This window comes from Genypterus blacodes, unplaced genomic scaffold (genome assembly GCF_046128005.1).
Source record: "Genypterus blacodes isolate CSIRO-AG114 ecotype Tasmania unplaced genomic scaffold, CSIRO-AGI_Gbla_v1 ptg000214l_1, whole genome shotgun sequence".
In the NCBI taxonomy this organism is placed as follows: domain Eukaryota; kingdom Metazoa; phylum Chordata; class Actinopteri; order Ophidiiformes; family Ophidiidae; genus Genypterus; species Genypterus blacodes.
In genome coordinates this window covers 1,255,597-1,270,443 of record NW_027467013.1, presented here as the reverse complement: position 1 = coordinate 1,270,443, position 14,847 = coordinate 1,255,597, and the positions used below count along the sequence as shown (strand labels likewise).

At 44.5% G+C, this 14,847-nt stretch overlaps 3 protein-coding genes across 3 annotated transcripts; all 3 read left to right on the top strand.

Annotated features, from left to right (window-relative positions):
- Positions 1 to 626: 626 nt before the first annotated feature.
- Positions 627 to 2,307, top strand: hoxd12a (homeobox D12a). Its single transcript, XM_076170009.1, has 2 exons — positions 627 to 1,173; positions 1,644 to 2,307. The coding sequence occupies exons 1-2, from the start codon at positions 627 to 629 to the stop codon at positions 1,880 to 1,882; spliced, it is 786 nt and encodes a 261-aa protein (XP_076026124.1). The 3' UTR covers positions 1,883 to 2,307.
- A 4,472-nt stretch (positions 2,308 to 6,779) lies between these two features.
- On the top strand, positions 6,780 to 8,296 carry hoxd11a (homeobox D11a). The gene is made up of 2 exons (XM_076169803.1): positions 6,780 to 7,401; positions 8,061 to 8,296. Exons 1-2 carry the CDS (start codon positions 6,780 to 6,782, stop codon positions 8,294 to 8,296), a joined length of 858 nt encoding a protein of 285 aa, XP_076025918.1.
- A 3,676-nt stretch (positions 8,297 to 11,972) lies between these two features.
- hoxd10a (homeobox D10a) lies at positions 11,973 to 14,149 on the top strand. Its single transcript, XM_076169802.1, has 2 exons — positions 11,973 to 12,798; positions 13,875 to 14,149. Exons 1-2 carry the CDS (start codon positions 11,973 to 11,975, stop codon positions 14,147 to 14,149), a joined length of 1,101 nt encoding a protein of 366 aa, XP_076025917.1.
- Positions 14,150 to 14,847: the final 698 nt, after the last annotated feature.

The following is a 14,847-nucleotide window of genomic DNA, read 5'->3' as shown; positions in this document are numbered from 1 at the left end:
TAATCCAGACTCAGTGTGATCTTAATGTATCTGTGTTGTGCATTGGGAGCATTTCACGTTAGAATGCAGGTCTAAATGTGTCCCACTTGTGCAAGCAGTTATGCAGTCTATGTGTGATTGTGTGTGTGTGTGTGTGTGTGTGTGTGTGTGTGTGTGTGTGTGTGTGTGTGTGTGTGTACAGCCTGAAATACACTATGCACACACACACACACAATCACACACACACACACACACACACACACACACAATCACACACACACACACACACACACACACACACACACACACACACACACACACACACACACCTTGTGTCACAGCACCGAGCTTCCAAACAGCAGCTGTGATTTCTGACTCATTTCTTCACGCGATGGTTTTTAAAATCAAGCAGAATTGTTTTATTTCTCATTTATTTCTCTAAATGTAATGAAATGAGCCTCGGTTCCTCACCAACAAGCAGTTAAAGCTTCTCGTGAATGTTTTGCTTTGCAGTCCTGGCGGAGTGGGCGGGGCCGGAAAACATGTTTTGCATATCACGTGACGCCGTATTAACAAATCAACAATTACCTTCCCTTTATTCTCCATGAGTTGCTAAAGGGCTTGGAAGAAGCGCGAGGCAAAGCTCCATGGAGATGTGCGAGCGGAATCCTTTAAATCCCGGCTATGTTGGTTCGCTCCTGAATTTCGCCCCGGCTGACTCGCTGTATTTCTCCAATCTGCGGGGCAATGGAGCCCATCTGCCGCCGCTGCATCAGCTCCCCTACAACAGGAGAGAGGTGTGCACGCTCCCGTGGACTTCCTCAAGTTCGTGCACGTCTCCGCCGGCAGCACCTCCGCCACAGAGCCGCGCCTTCGGCGGCTACTGTCCGCCGTTTCTGTCCAACCCGGTGAACACAAACCCGGCGGTCGGCCACCTAAAGCAGCATGCGGAGGAGTCGGCGCGGTGCTTTCAGGACGCCAACCGCAAGGCGGAGGAGTCGCGGCACACCGAGGTCTACGCCGGGGAGCCCGGGGCCACCGGAGACCGGGGCTCCAAATACGAGTACTCGAGCCTGGACGGTCGCTCTCACGGCTCTGTGGCCCAGCTCGACCTGGACCCGGCAGAGAGCAAACAAGCGCACAATCCGGTCCAGGCGGCACCGAATAACACGTGTTCCAGGACGAGCTTTGACGGTTAAGTAGCTTCCACAGACATATTTAGCTGCTCTACTACACACACGCGCATACACACACACATGCAGACACAGTGTTTACGTTTGAAGCCTCTCCGCAGGAATGTACGTGTGCTGTGTTTGTATTATCAATATTCTATATATGTCTATAATGCCGTTGCCGTGGTAACCTGTGGCTTGTGATCTGCAGTATTTCTTCGGTACCAGGTGTGTTGTAACACTCCTGTCACCTCATGTAATTAATTCTCTGCGCATTTGGTGCTGCAGCGTGTAAATACTAAGGCTTACTGGCTGCCTTAGTTTGTCTTGGGCAGCATGAAGACATTTCCTGCCTTTACACACTTTCACGTTATTGGTGACGTTTGGTGTTAATTCCAAACTATAAAAACACAACTTTGTGTACCCCTCTCTCTCTCCCTCTCTGTGTGTCTCTCTCCCCCTCTCTCTCTCCCTCTCTCTCCCTCCTGCTAGGCGCCCCGTGGTGCTCGTCTCAGACGCGGACCAGGAAGAAGAGGAAGCCTTACTCCAAGCTGCAGCTCGCTGAACTTGAGAATGAATTTCTGATGAACGAGTTCATCAACAGACAGAAGCGCAAGGAGCTGTCGGACAGACTGGACCTGAGCGACCAGCAGGTGAAGATCTGGTTTCAGAACCGCAGGATGAAGAAGAAGCGGCTGATGATGCGCGAACAAGCCTTCTCTGCGTACTGACCGGGCCTCTGCTGGGACTCGATCAGGACCACGTCACTACAGAACACATGCTGGGCTTTATTGTGTGAGTGTGTTGTGTGTGGGAAAGAGAGAGAGAGTGTGTTTGTGTGTGTGAGAGAGAGAGAGAGAGAGAGAGAGAGAGAGAGAGAGAGAGAGAGAGAGAGAGAGAAAGAGAGAGTTTGTGTGTGTTTTTCAAAGGAATCTTCCAGTTCCGTGTTGTCATTTCGCTTTTGTGCTATATTGCATCTAGTATTTATGGATCTATGTGTCTAATGTGTTTGTCCCAGTTGAAGCTTTAGAGGTTTTTGTTTCGTTGTGCGGTCAAGAAAGAAGTTTGAAGAACGATCAAAGCAAATGAAAATGCATTGCAGATTATATCACACGCACACACACACACTACATACACACACACGCACACACCCAAACGTGGATTATATATGTAGAAGAAGAAGAAGAAGAAGAAGAAGAAAAGGTCTGACGCGCTCTATCCTTTGACATTAACAGTATAGATCAGGCCTATATGGAATTACACATCTATAATGTTTTTTTCTATTTTTCTTCTGTAAATCTCAGACCTGTTAAACTGGAACATGAATGTAAACATTTTTTTGTGTTTTGTATAACGCCCTCCCCCTCCTCCTTCTGTTCGACTTGAAGATCAACCAGCTTGAGATCAAGTTCATGTTTACATGGATTGAACAAAAAAAAAAATTATCAGTATTAAATGATGTTATTTGCATGAATATTATTACCAAACTGTTTAAACTGCGAGTTCAGTTAAATGCCTGAAAATCTTTAAAAATTTTAAATGGTGAACGAGTCAAATAATTTGTTTGTTTTCTAAAGATTTTTCTTTTTTTTTGCTCCGTTTCGAATCCACATTCAAGGTCGGTGCATGACGTAACGGAACGATTTGCGCCGCATTTGCTATAAAGTCGAGCGCTTTAAATGTTTTTACTTTCACTTTGTTTTCGTCGCAAGTTTGTGCCTGTGGAATATTCAGATGTTATTGTTTTAAAAAATACTTGTGGATATATTGTCTGGTTTCAATGTAAACGCACTATGGATGCTTTATAAACGCGGATTTAACCATATTTCAATGTCGATTTGAGTAATTTTACAGAGTTTAAAAAAAAAGGCCGTGAAAGCAACATTTTACGCATAGAGACAACGAGAGGTTTTGTAAAGTTGACGCAACCTTTAAATCAGCCAAATTGTAAATAAAGATCATCTATACGTGAACCGTGTCCACATGCTTGGGCTCATGAGTCATTTGTGAAACTATATATAACTACACACACACACACACACTCACACACTGCTCCTGTCCAGCTCTCACCCTTTCATCCCACACTCACTCATATACATTAAGATGCCCGGATGTCTCCATCGACACGTCTGCTAAGGGAAACTGAAGAAACTCAGACGCTTCGATGGCTTTACAGGCTGCATGTGTAGTATAGAGACATGAAGAATAAGAGTGTTGTGTTACTTAATGCACACAAAATGAATCCTCTTATGATTTGATCCTATAGGCGCAAACGGAGGCCGATTATTGCCTTTATTCGCCTCCACATGCAGCCAAGTGTAGAGAATACAGCAGCTTATATGTCTTTTCAACTGTTCCACCATTAATCCTATAGAAACCACCTATCAAACGTGTCCATATTCAAACACACCTTCCTCCTCTGAGCACATCTGCTGCTGTGTTTATCCAGCATGAAGCCCCTTTGCTCGGGCTATAGACACGCTCCAAGTCCTGCTCTAACCGTAAAGACAGAGCAGAGGAGGAGGAATGGATATGTAGAGTTTGTAGGGGATTCTGCGGCCCAAGGTGTGTGTGTGTTTGTGACTGTGTGTGGTGTATAATTCAAACGCCAAATAAGAAAGCAGTCACGTCTCCCGTTATGATGCGACTATAAGGCAATTAGGCGATGTTCTACCAGTGAGACCTGCTTTAGTGCTGTTGTGTATATATTGTGTGTGTGTGTGTGTGTGTGTATGAGGCTGTATAGCGTCGTGTACGAGCCCCTTCAGCGCCATATAGTGTTTACATTCAGCCAAACATGATGTGTGTGTGAGAGGAAAGATGGTCAAATACTCCAAAACAGTAATCACAGATATTTTATCTAATATACTTGATATATAGAATAGAATAGAATAGAATAGAATAGAATAAGATAGAATAGAATTGACTAGAATAGAATGGGCGTCATCATCTTTACATCATTTCAAAATCTGCTCTCATAACTCGAGGTTTTACGTTCTATCATAGAAATTTCGGTGTCTAGATTCTTTATTTCTAGACAGTTCAGCAAAGTTTTGTAGTGTTTATATTTAGTGAATCTTTTTTTTAATTCATTCTGTATCTGTTTTTTTCATTAGTAGCTACTACACACAGACACAGACACATACACAGACACAGACACACACACACACACGCACACACACACGCGCACGCACACACACACACACGCACACACACACACACACACACACACACACACACACACACACACACACACACACACACACACACACACACACACACACACACACACACCAGTGGCCTGTTGTGTTCTAGCCTCGCGCTCTGCCTGGTTTGCTCATCTTTTCCCTTATAAACATGTTTATTTCGTGTTTTAGTTGACCTTAGTAGTCCTGGTCGTGTTTCCTCCCCTTGTTTGTGTACTTGTTGTCCTCTGTCCTCAGACACACTCAGCTCAGCTCCGCTGTGCGTGATCGTGGGGGCGCCAACACAAAGTTAAGGTCAAGTTAGTATATGGACTGTATGTGTGTGTGAGTGCGTGTTGCTGCTTTCTAAAATGTGCGCAGGGACAGAAACCAACATACTTCACACACACAATTTTAGAAGATAATTTTAATCTTATATGATCTTATCTCCTAAAGTCTGTTGTCCAAACTGAAGTATTCGTCAAAACAAAACTGCCCACACACACATAAACACACAAACAAAAACACACGCGCGCAGCAACACAGTTTGTTTCCTAAAATCCTCATAGAATGATTTTCAATGTGAAACAGTGAAGTGAAATTGAGGATCAACATGAAACTGAGGGTGAAGGTCGTTAGGTTGTATTTAAAATAAAAGACAGAAGCGAGTCAAAGAAACAAAAATCCACAAAACACACAACAGGAAAACACAACAACAACTACACATAATAATAATAATAATAATAATAATAATAATAATAAAAATTATAATTATAATAATTATAATAATTATAATAATTATAATAATAGGGAAAACAACCACACAATCTAAAGCAAACTCACACTGCAGCTACGGAGCAACAGGTCATAACACAAAATATAACCACATAACAGAAGTATAACAAAAGCACGCTTTTTAACACTTTAACACTTTTTACAAAATAATGAGAAATAAAATACAATATTATCACCACAGTTGTTGGTTGCGTATAGATGAAGATTAAAGTTTGTTTTCAGCTTCTAAATGCACTATATTTTCTAAATGAGTGATCAGATTTGCTGTGTAAATTCCTTGTATTTGGTGTTATTCTGGTGCCTGGGAGCTAAACGGGCCGCTTGTGTTAACAGCCTGAGGCGGCAGACTGAGCTTGATTCCGCTGCAGCAATAACAGTAAAGTCACTGGGCCTCGGGCTCATCGCCTGTGACCTACAAACCCTCCGCGGTAAAGATCCCGCCACTTATCTGACCATCACGCACTGGCCCGGGCACACAAATGAGAGCTGCCTTTACGACCGGCGTGCGGGGGTTTACGGTAATGTTGTTGGGGTTTTGTTTGCTGCAGGACGCGTGATGGAGCGCGTGATCTGCCTGCGAATAGAGGCTCCTTTTTTTAGATTTCTTTTGAACGATAAAAACAAAAAGATACAACATTCTCACACACAAGCAAAACATGGGTCCTCACAGCGTGTGTGTGGTTGGGACTCACAGAGTGTGTGTGTGTGTGAGGCCTAACACACAGTGAATTCTTGGTGGACATCACTTGTACGTTGATATTGTTGTGTTGTTTCCAGTCTGATGTTGGATCTATAACATAAATGTAAACCAAAGCAGCCATCATGTTTAGTTTGGTAACACAGACTTGTGCTAGTTTGATATTAGAACGTCAGAATCGAGTTCCTCCAGCTTGTAACTTAAATGTTGTATAATGACGTATATGTGCTTGTGTGTGACTGTTTCCTTCCTTGTGTATGTGATCAGATCTCATGTATGGCAGCACATCGTGTCTGTGCTCTGCTGCTCTATACAGCCCCTCTGGCAGCTCCTTCAAGTTCTGCTTTAAGTGCATGAGGTCAACTTCAATGTTTCCTAACCTAACTGTTGCTATACCCCCCCCCCCCCCCCCCCCCCCCCTTCTCTCTCTCTCTCTTTCCCCTCTCTTCACCCCCTATGCATGCAGGATTCCTCCTCTTCTCCCTCCCCCCTTCCTCCCTCCCTCCCTCCCTCCCTCCTCCCTCGGTATTATACGGGATTATGGGGACTATATTGCTGTAAAAGCTTTCAATTAAATATTCCAGCGGTGGCTCGCAGATGTGTGTTCCGTGAGCTGTGGGGCCGGAGGAGCGGAGAGAGGAGCAGGGGGAGCAGGAGAGGAGTTTCCCCTGCGAGCCAGCGAGCCAATGGAGGCTCTCGCATGCGCTCACATGAGTTTCTCCGGACAGTTTTTAATGACTGATATTGATGTATGGTAATTCCTCTGCCCGGATCACATGACGCAATTACCTCAAGAATCGATCAAGATGAATCGCAGGTCTGCCTACGTTTCCGATTTCTTCTCCCCGCCGGGGTCTGAGCGCAGCGAGCCCGCGGTGCCACACATGGACAAAGTTTAACCGAACGCGGCCGGGCAGCGACGAAAGGGGAGCCGGGGAGAGAGAGCGAGATATGACGGAGTACGATGATCGCAGCTGCGCGTCGAATATGTATCTGCCGAACTGCACTTATTACGTTTCGACGCCTGATTTTACCTCAGTCTCCTCCTTTTTACCGCAGACCACGACGTGCCAGGTCAATTTTCCGTATTCGTCCAACATCGCGCAAGTCCAACCTGTCCGGGAGGTCGCGTTCAGGGATTATGGACTGGATCACCCCAGCAAATGGCACTACCGGGGAAATTACGCGTCCTACTACGCGGCGGACGAGCTCATGCACCGGGACTTCATGCAGTCCTCCGGCGGCAGGGCGGACGTGATCTTCAAGAACGAGCCCCTGTACGGACACCACCGCGCCGCGGGCACCAGCTCGCCGTGCGGCTTCCTCGCAGGTGTGGGCCGGAACGGGGTCCTTCCGCAGGGCTTCGACCAGTTTTTCGAGACCGCCGGCGTGGACAAATCCAACCCCGAGCAGCCCAGACAAAAGACGGACTCTGCCGCTGCTGATCCCGGGGACCCTGAGGGGGACAATCACCCCTCGGCCAAACCAGAACACCCCGAACCGGAACCGACCAGGGCCACCGACGAGGATTCATCCTCCAACTGCGGCGATAAGAGCAACCAACAGAGTGAGTGTTTCCTCTTTAATAAAGGTGTGTGATTCAGACAATGGAGTGGAATGGTGTGTGTACGTGCGTGTGTGTGTGTGTGTGTGTGTGTCAGAGTGTGTGAGGGTTTCGCCGTGTCCACCGCCGCGGCCGCCTGGGTTTATATGCCTCTTTATAAGCATGCAAAAGCTTTTATATCCCTATAATATTTGCTTTATGGTTGTAAAGCTATTTACAATGCGGGGAGTGCTTAAGTAAGGAGAAGTCTGTGCGGTATCGATACTGCGTTAGTGGGATTGATTGACATTGATGCTGCATTAACGCGGAGGATTGAAGTCAATTAGAAGTGTTTTTATTAGAGGGAAACGCTGCTGCGGGGGATTGAAGCTCTTATAGGGACACAAGCCTGTTTAATCAAATAGGATCAGTGGAGAAGTTTATACCAAGCCTAATTTGTTGAATGTGTGTGTGTGTGTGTATGTGTGTGTATGTGTGTGTATGTGTGTGTGTGTGTGTGTGTATGTCTGTCTGTGTGTGTGTGTATGTGTGTGTCTTGAAGAAACAAAGACAACAACCTGGATTTTAAGCTTAAATGAACCCAAATAATATCATTTCAAATTTGACAAAACCATGTATGTGATTTTTGTTCTTCTTCACCTCCTTCTTCTTCGTCTTCTTCTTGACAGGTTCGTCCAGCAGGTCCAGGAAGAAGCGGTGTCCTTACTCCAAATACCAGATCCGAGAACTTGAACGAGAGTTTTTCTTCAACGTGTACATAAACAAGGAGAAGCGCCTCCAGCTGTCCCGGATGTTAAATCTGTCAGATCGGCAGGTGAAGATTTGGTTTCAGAACAGAAGGATGAAGGAGAAAAAACTCAACCGCGACCGCTTACAGTATTTCACCGGGAACCCTTTATTCTGATGCATCACACACACTCACACACAAACACTCTCACACACACACTCACACACACACACACACTCACACACACACTCACACACACACACACACACACACACACACAAATGACTGGACTCCTCTGCATAACTGAACAATCTTATTTTACTTCTCTCAGATTTGCCGTTTGGATAATCAAAGCGCAATTTTTTCTTTTTCTTTTTGAAGCAATTTGCCATCATTTATTTATTTTTTTCATATATATTTTTTGCGTTATTGGCAACCAATACTCAAACAAAGTACAAGCTATGCTATGGAATTATTTGTACAAAAAATATAGAATAAAAAAGGCACTCATAGGCTCCCTGTGTATTATAATGCGCATGTATGTACGTTGTGATGTGAAATAAACATTAGTCACCTAAACTTGTCCCAATCAAATCAACAAAAAGAAGTTGTTGCTTTTTAAAGATAGGAGGCTAGGAGGTGAGATTTGGCGCATATATGGTCCCGTTATTTCCTTTGGCTCCTCACACTGGATTGTTTACTAAACCTTGAACCGTCTAGACAGCATAATAAAAGCTGCTGTAAATGTCTAAATAGGGGCTATTGGACTTTGGTGTCCCGAGATGACGGATTCTCTTTGTGGTTTTTAGCTCCAGGCCACAAATGTTGCCAGAGAATTGGAGAGAATTGGGCGCATTCCGTGTGTTTTCTGTTTCTGTTATGGTGTTTTGTAATGCTGCCAGTGTTTTAAAAAAAAGGGGGAGAGTATGGCAGCTATATGAGGAGCGTTCAAGAAAGCTAGTAAATTGGATGTTATTGTTGTTGTTATTTTTGTAACAGCATTTCAACGCAATTTGTTTTTATTTTGCTAAAAGGATACCAGGCGTCGTGAAATAAGGGGAGGCAGAATAATCTAATCTGGTTTGTTATACTTACAAAATATGTTGAATCAGCTGTTTCGACGCTGATTGATTTTACTTTAACGTTGCAATGAAAACATAAAGAAAAAAAGAAAGAAAAGGAAAAAAAGAAAAGCAAAGGAAAGAGGAAAGGATGCAGCAGCTCCATGGCGGCGGCTGATGCTTCTTTTTCTCACTGAGCTCGTACAGCAGCAATTACGGCTCTATATAGTTTCAGCGCATTTATGAAAAAGGATGCAGGGGGTTCGCTGTTTATATTATTCACGAACAATCACGCGTACCGTTATTTCCCAAAAAGCCCATTACAAAACTGGGGTTTCATTAAGCGTTTAATTGGCTTGTCAGCATGGCCCATGGTGAGGCGAGATTACCAGCAGCGTGGGGCGCTCCGCTGCACTTCCCCTCACGGCCACACGAGGGCAGGCTTGCAGTTTTGTGAGCCGGGCTTGAATGAACGTGAACGCAGCTCATGAAAATCACCCAGCGTGTCCTTTCAATATCTTCCATATTCAGTGCAATGCAAACTCGGCTCATAGCTCCACACGATGAAGTGTATTTATGAAAAATAACACCCAAAATATGTTTGATTAACCGCTGAACGCTCCAGCTGGCCTGTATCACCCACAACATGTCTCATTCTGTGCAGAGGTGTCTACAGAAGAAAACTGTTTGTAATCTTATTTTGAGCAGTTGTAATGGCTGGTTTGTAGTTTTCTATTACAAGCAGCATTTGTGTATAAACGTATATAATGTTGAATTTCCTGAAATGACAAGAGAAATATAAGAAGAAAAAGAAGAAGGAGAAATAATATCTGAGTCAGAGTCGACCCCATCCGAACCTTGAATGTACAGACTCGACCTGAAGGCCACACAGGCTCACAACCACTAAAATCTGATGGAATTACTTTCATTTTACTCAACATTGTATTCTTTAAATTACCCACTTTTCTGCTAGTTATTATTATTATTATTATTATTATTATTATTATTATTATTATTCAAGCTGCCCTCGCTCTTCCTACGAAAAAAAAACTTTAAAGTATTTAATTCTCGTATTTTACCCTCTTGAACAGGAATTTACGTTTTTTGTGCGTGTACGATTTGTTAACGATACGAGTTTGAGGATATTATTTTGTTTTCCATGCATCACGAGGCGTTCAAAGTGTTTCACAATTCATCGGAACAATTCAACGCATAAATAAATGTGATTTTCAAAGGAGATCCTGTCCTCATCAGAGCCACTGAGCTATGTTTTGTTGTACTTTATGTCGTTATTTCTGCCATAATCCAAAGAGGATATTTTAGTCTTTGTTAATCCCGTGAGAGGATGTAGAGATGATATGCATGTGTGCAAATGTTTACTTATATACTTGTAAATATTTGATGAATCTATCTGTACGTTCTCTCACACACTAATTGTATGATTATTTCAAGCTTTATCGCATAAATACCAAAGATAATGACTTCATTTCCTGTTTGTTTGTCGGTGTTGTTTGTATGGAGATATACAGTAACGTCATCACGGTCACTGATGTCACACTCACGTCTTATATTTGGATGTTTTTGTTGATAGGATTAGCAGGGACGCTGTTTTTTCCTCCACTCTGCACACATTTGCACATTATATAGCAGAAAGCCTCGATGGAGCCCTGCAGGGAGGGAGAGGAGCTCCTATCTCCTGGCTGTGGACGGCACCGCCCGCCCACGGCAGCCACGTCTCATTTTAAAACTTTACATTCCAACATTTTGATCTAAAACACACCAGTGACTCAATGCAAACAGTGACATTGTGCTTAATGATCTGTGCGAACAATAAAAGATGATTCTGTATCTGTCTCAAGGTGAATTTATTTGGCATTATACGTTAAAGCCTCCACAGACTGATGCACATATAGTATACATATATAAGTTTAAATAGCTCATATAGATTCATGTCGTGACACACATTTTACTTTACACAGGTGCCTTATTTGGCAATGAGTGTCAAGAAACGGAAGTGTGTGTGCCTGGTTGTGTGTGTGTGTGCATAATAATAACTACGATAATCAAGATGAGTTCAGCAAAATTCCAATACAAAAACAGAGGAATAATTCTGGAAAATAAAACAGCTGAGTGTTTATAAATATGAATATATTATATAAGTATGTAGTAAAATCTATGATTACAAAGTTAGTGTGTGGCTCGTATAGAAGGTCATTACATTCATTCATGCTGGTTACTATTTTCTGCAGTTGTCGCCTATATGAGCCTTATAGGACACACACACACACACACACACACACACACACACACACACACACACACACACACACACACACACAAACGCACATATTCGTGTCTCTCTCACAGACACGTTTACTCCCTTGAGTTCTGCTTCTTGAAAACACTCCTGGCTAAAAAATAAAAAAAAACCTGCAGCCTAATATCCCGGATGTCCTTAATGTCTTTTTTTTTTTTTGCTTTGATTGTCTCACTTTTTGTCCAACTGTGAGCTCATTGCCTGCAAACCAATTTCAAGTCCGCGTTGTAGGTGTCGCTGTTGACCACGTCTAGCATCCGTCTAGCACTCTGTGTGTGTGTGTGTGTGTGTGTGTGTGTGTGAGTGTGTGTGTGCAGGCAGAGGAGGCTGCGTCTCAAGGCCATTTTCAATCCTCATTGGTGGGCTTGTCATGTGGTCTGCAGGCATCCTGACTTAGACGGAGATTGTTTTTCCTACAGATATGTCAGCTTACACAGGACATCTCCCTCCTCCATAGAACTTAAACCCCCCAAAAATGTCCTCCTTCCCCAGCAGCTCTCCTGCGGCAAACACGTTCCTGGTGGATTCCTTGATAGGTGCGTGCAGGACGGACAGCTTTTACTCCGGCAGCAACATGTACATGCCGTCCGCCGCTGATATGGGAACTTACGGAATGCAAACCTGTGGACTCCTGCCGTCTTTCGGCAAAAGAGGGGAGGTCAACCACCAAAACATGGGCATGAACGTCCACCCGTACATACCTCAGATAGATAACTGGACTGATCCGAGCCGGGGCTGCAGAATAGAGGCGCCCGGTCAGATGTCAAACTGTACATTCTCACAGAACATAAAGGAGGAGAGTAACTGCTGCATGTACTCAGACAAGAGAGTCCACAAAGTCAGCTCCTCTGACGTCCCCGCGTACCCCAACATTGTCCCCGAGTCGTGTCCGGGCGACGGTCCAGAGATCCCAGTCCCGGGTTACTTCAGACTGAGCCAAACTTACGCGGGAGGTGGGAAGCACCAGGAGAGCTACAACCAGGAGGCGCCGAGTCCGAACCCCACGCTGGCGCAGCTCAGCCGGCTCACACCCAAATCTCACACCACGTCTTCATCCAGCACTTTCGCCGATTTGGAGAAAAAGAGCAGCGAGGAGCTCCTGCTACACCCCGACGGCCCGAGGACGCCGCCGCCGCCGGAGCAGCAGCAGCAGCAGCAGCAGCAGCAGCAGCAGCAGCAGCAGCAGCAGCAGCACCCCGCCGCCGACAGCCCGGATCCCCAGTCGGGCTCGGAGGAGAGAGCCGCCTGCCCGACCGAGGCGCCCGCGTCCAGCCCGGAGCAGCTGCACAAGGACGGCATAGGTGGGTCTGAACGCAGCGAGGGACAGGCAGAGACAGAGAGACAGAGACAGACAGAGAGAGACAGAGGGCTCCGGCACCATAAAAGCCCGTATAAAACACAAACAAGCCCGAAAGTCGTAATGTTTAATGAGAGGCTTTCTCAGGTTGCAGTAATGGGCAACGCAGAATGCTTTTTACCATGCAACACACACACACACTCTCTCACACACACACACACGCACACACACACTCACACACACACACTCCTCTCACTTACAGATTTAATTTATTCAATCACTTTATTTTCCTACAATTATCTTAATTCCCTGCTGCTTTATGTTAACACGTTTTGCATGGAGTCCAACTGCATGAAGTGGACACAACTTAATGCACGAAGCTGCAGCCAGTGTGTGTGTGTGTGTTTGTGTTGTTGCTTGTAATGTTGTGGTCGTTTTGGTTTAAATATCAAATGCAAACATTGCAGAAATATCCTTGCATGCATCAGAAAGAATAGATTTGTTATTGCATCACTGTGGATGAAAGAGTGAGAATTCTATATTGTGTGTTTCTGTAGTTTCTGCATGTATTTAAAATGCAAACATGGCTAAAACTATTTCTATAGAACGTGCATTGTGCAACACTGCTGAGCTAGTTTGGTTATTTTTTCTATGTTTTTTATTTTATGCATAAATCCACATTTTAAATATTGCAAAAATACTCATAGGAAGTTTTGTGTAATGTTGGAAATTGTGTTTGACTCGACATGTGTGTTTGGGATTCATTTTTAAATTGCAAACAGGAGTAATATAGAGGATCATTTACATTTTGATTATTTTTATTCCCAAGAAATGTCTCAAAAAAAGCAGTAATATTTGAGCTGGATGTTGAATCCTGGAGTGCATGTGAACCAGCTGGGGCTTCATTTAATGTTTCTTTTATTAGTGGCGGCCTATGGTTGCTTAATAACGCCCCGTGTGTCCGGGGCAGAGCTTCCCTCAGCCTATATTCCGCCTTATTTCCCAGAGGTGAGATCCAGAGCAGCAGGTGAGGCGAGTTCACCGAGTCTCCCCTCTCTCCCGTTGTTCCATCTCCCGCAGACTGCAAGAGCGACGCCCCGACGAGCAACTGGCTGACGGCGAAGAGCGGCAGGAAGAAGCGCTGCCCTTACACCAAGTACCAGACCCTGGAGCTGGAGAAGGAGTTCCTCTTCAACATGTACCTGACCCGAGAGCGCCGCCTAGAGATCAGCCGGAGCGTCGACCTGACAGACAGGCAGGTCAAGATCTGGTTCCAGAACCGCAGGATGAAGCTGAAGAAGATGAACAGGGAGAACCGCATCCGGGAACTCACTTCGAACCTCACCTTCTCCTGAGCTCCACGGCGAGGGTCACGGTGCTCTTCATCCTCATCTTCCTCTTCCTCTCAGTTCAGTTTAATGCCACAGCGGCGTTGGACGTTGGACCTCCAGATTACAGCCAAACTGTGACTGTTTCGCCTTCCTCCTTCTTCCTCCTTCTTCCTCCTTCCTCTTCATCATCATGGCGTCGTGTCTTTGTCTGAGTCCATCACAGGGTACCACTTAGGTCTTAAATTATTGGACTAGTCCATTTCTCCCTTTGCCAGTAGACATTTGGTATTTGATTGTGTCTGATGAGATGAGATGCTTATTCTGTTTCTCTTATCCAACTTGTTGTCGTGTATAGTGCAGAAAAATGTTGTTGAGAGCAAATAAGCCTCAATAGTGAAAATGTTTCTATGGCGACAAACCTTATCTGTGAATTGACTGCATGTTTGTAGCATGTGTATCTTGGAATAAATAGCGTCCAATGATCTGGTTTTGTATCTGTTCGTCATCTCATACCTGTGGTTAATTGTGTTGATATATACACACCTGAGTGTTTGTGCTTCACATAAGAAGGAAAAGCGAGAATAAAATATTTTCTAAATTATTGCTGCAAACACGTTTCTTCTGCGATTCTTTATTTTTTACGAAAGAAAGAAGAAAGAGTTAATGCAGGGTAAGTTTCAGTAATACTGGGTGGATTTATTGTGTAACCTCGAGTGAATATT

What these genes read in the sequence shown, in the direction of transcription:
- hoxd12a (XM_076170009.1), top strand. Translation starts at nt 627, where the DNA reads ATGGAGATGTGCGAGCGGAATCCTTTAAATCCCGGCTATGTTGGTTCG. An exon ending in TTCCAGGACGAGCTTTGACG is followed by an intron (nt 1,174 to 1,643) that starts GTTAAGTAGCTT and finishes CCCTCCTGCTAG; the next exon opens with GCGCCCCGTGGTGCTCGTCT.
- hoxd11a (XM_076169803.1), top strand. Translation starts at nt 6,780, where the DNA reads ATGACGGAGTACGATGATCGCAGCTGCGCGTCGAATATGTATCTGCCG. An exon ending in GAGCAACCAACAGAGTGAGT is followed by an intron (nt 7,402 to 8,060) that starts GTTTCCTCTTTA and finishes TCTTCTTGACAG; the next exon opens with GTTCGTCCAGCAGGTCCAGG.
- hoxd10a (XM_076169802.1), top strand. Translation starts at nt 11,973, where the DNA reads ATGTCCTCCTTCCCCAGCAGCTCTCCTGCGGCAAACACGTTCCTGGTG. An exon ending in GCTGCACAAGGACGGCATAG is followed by an intron (nt 12,799 to 13,874) that starts GTGGGTCTGAAC and finishes CATCTCCCGCAG; the next exon opens with ACTGCAAGAGCGACGCCCCG.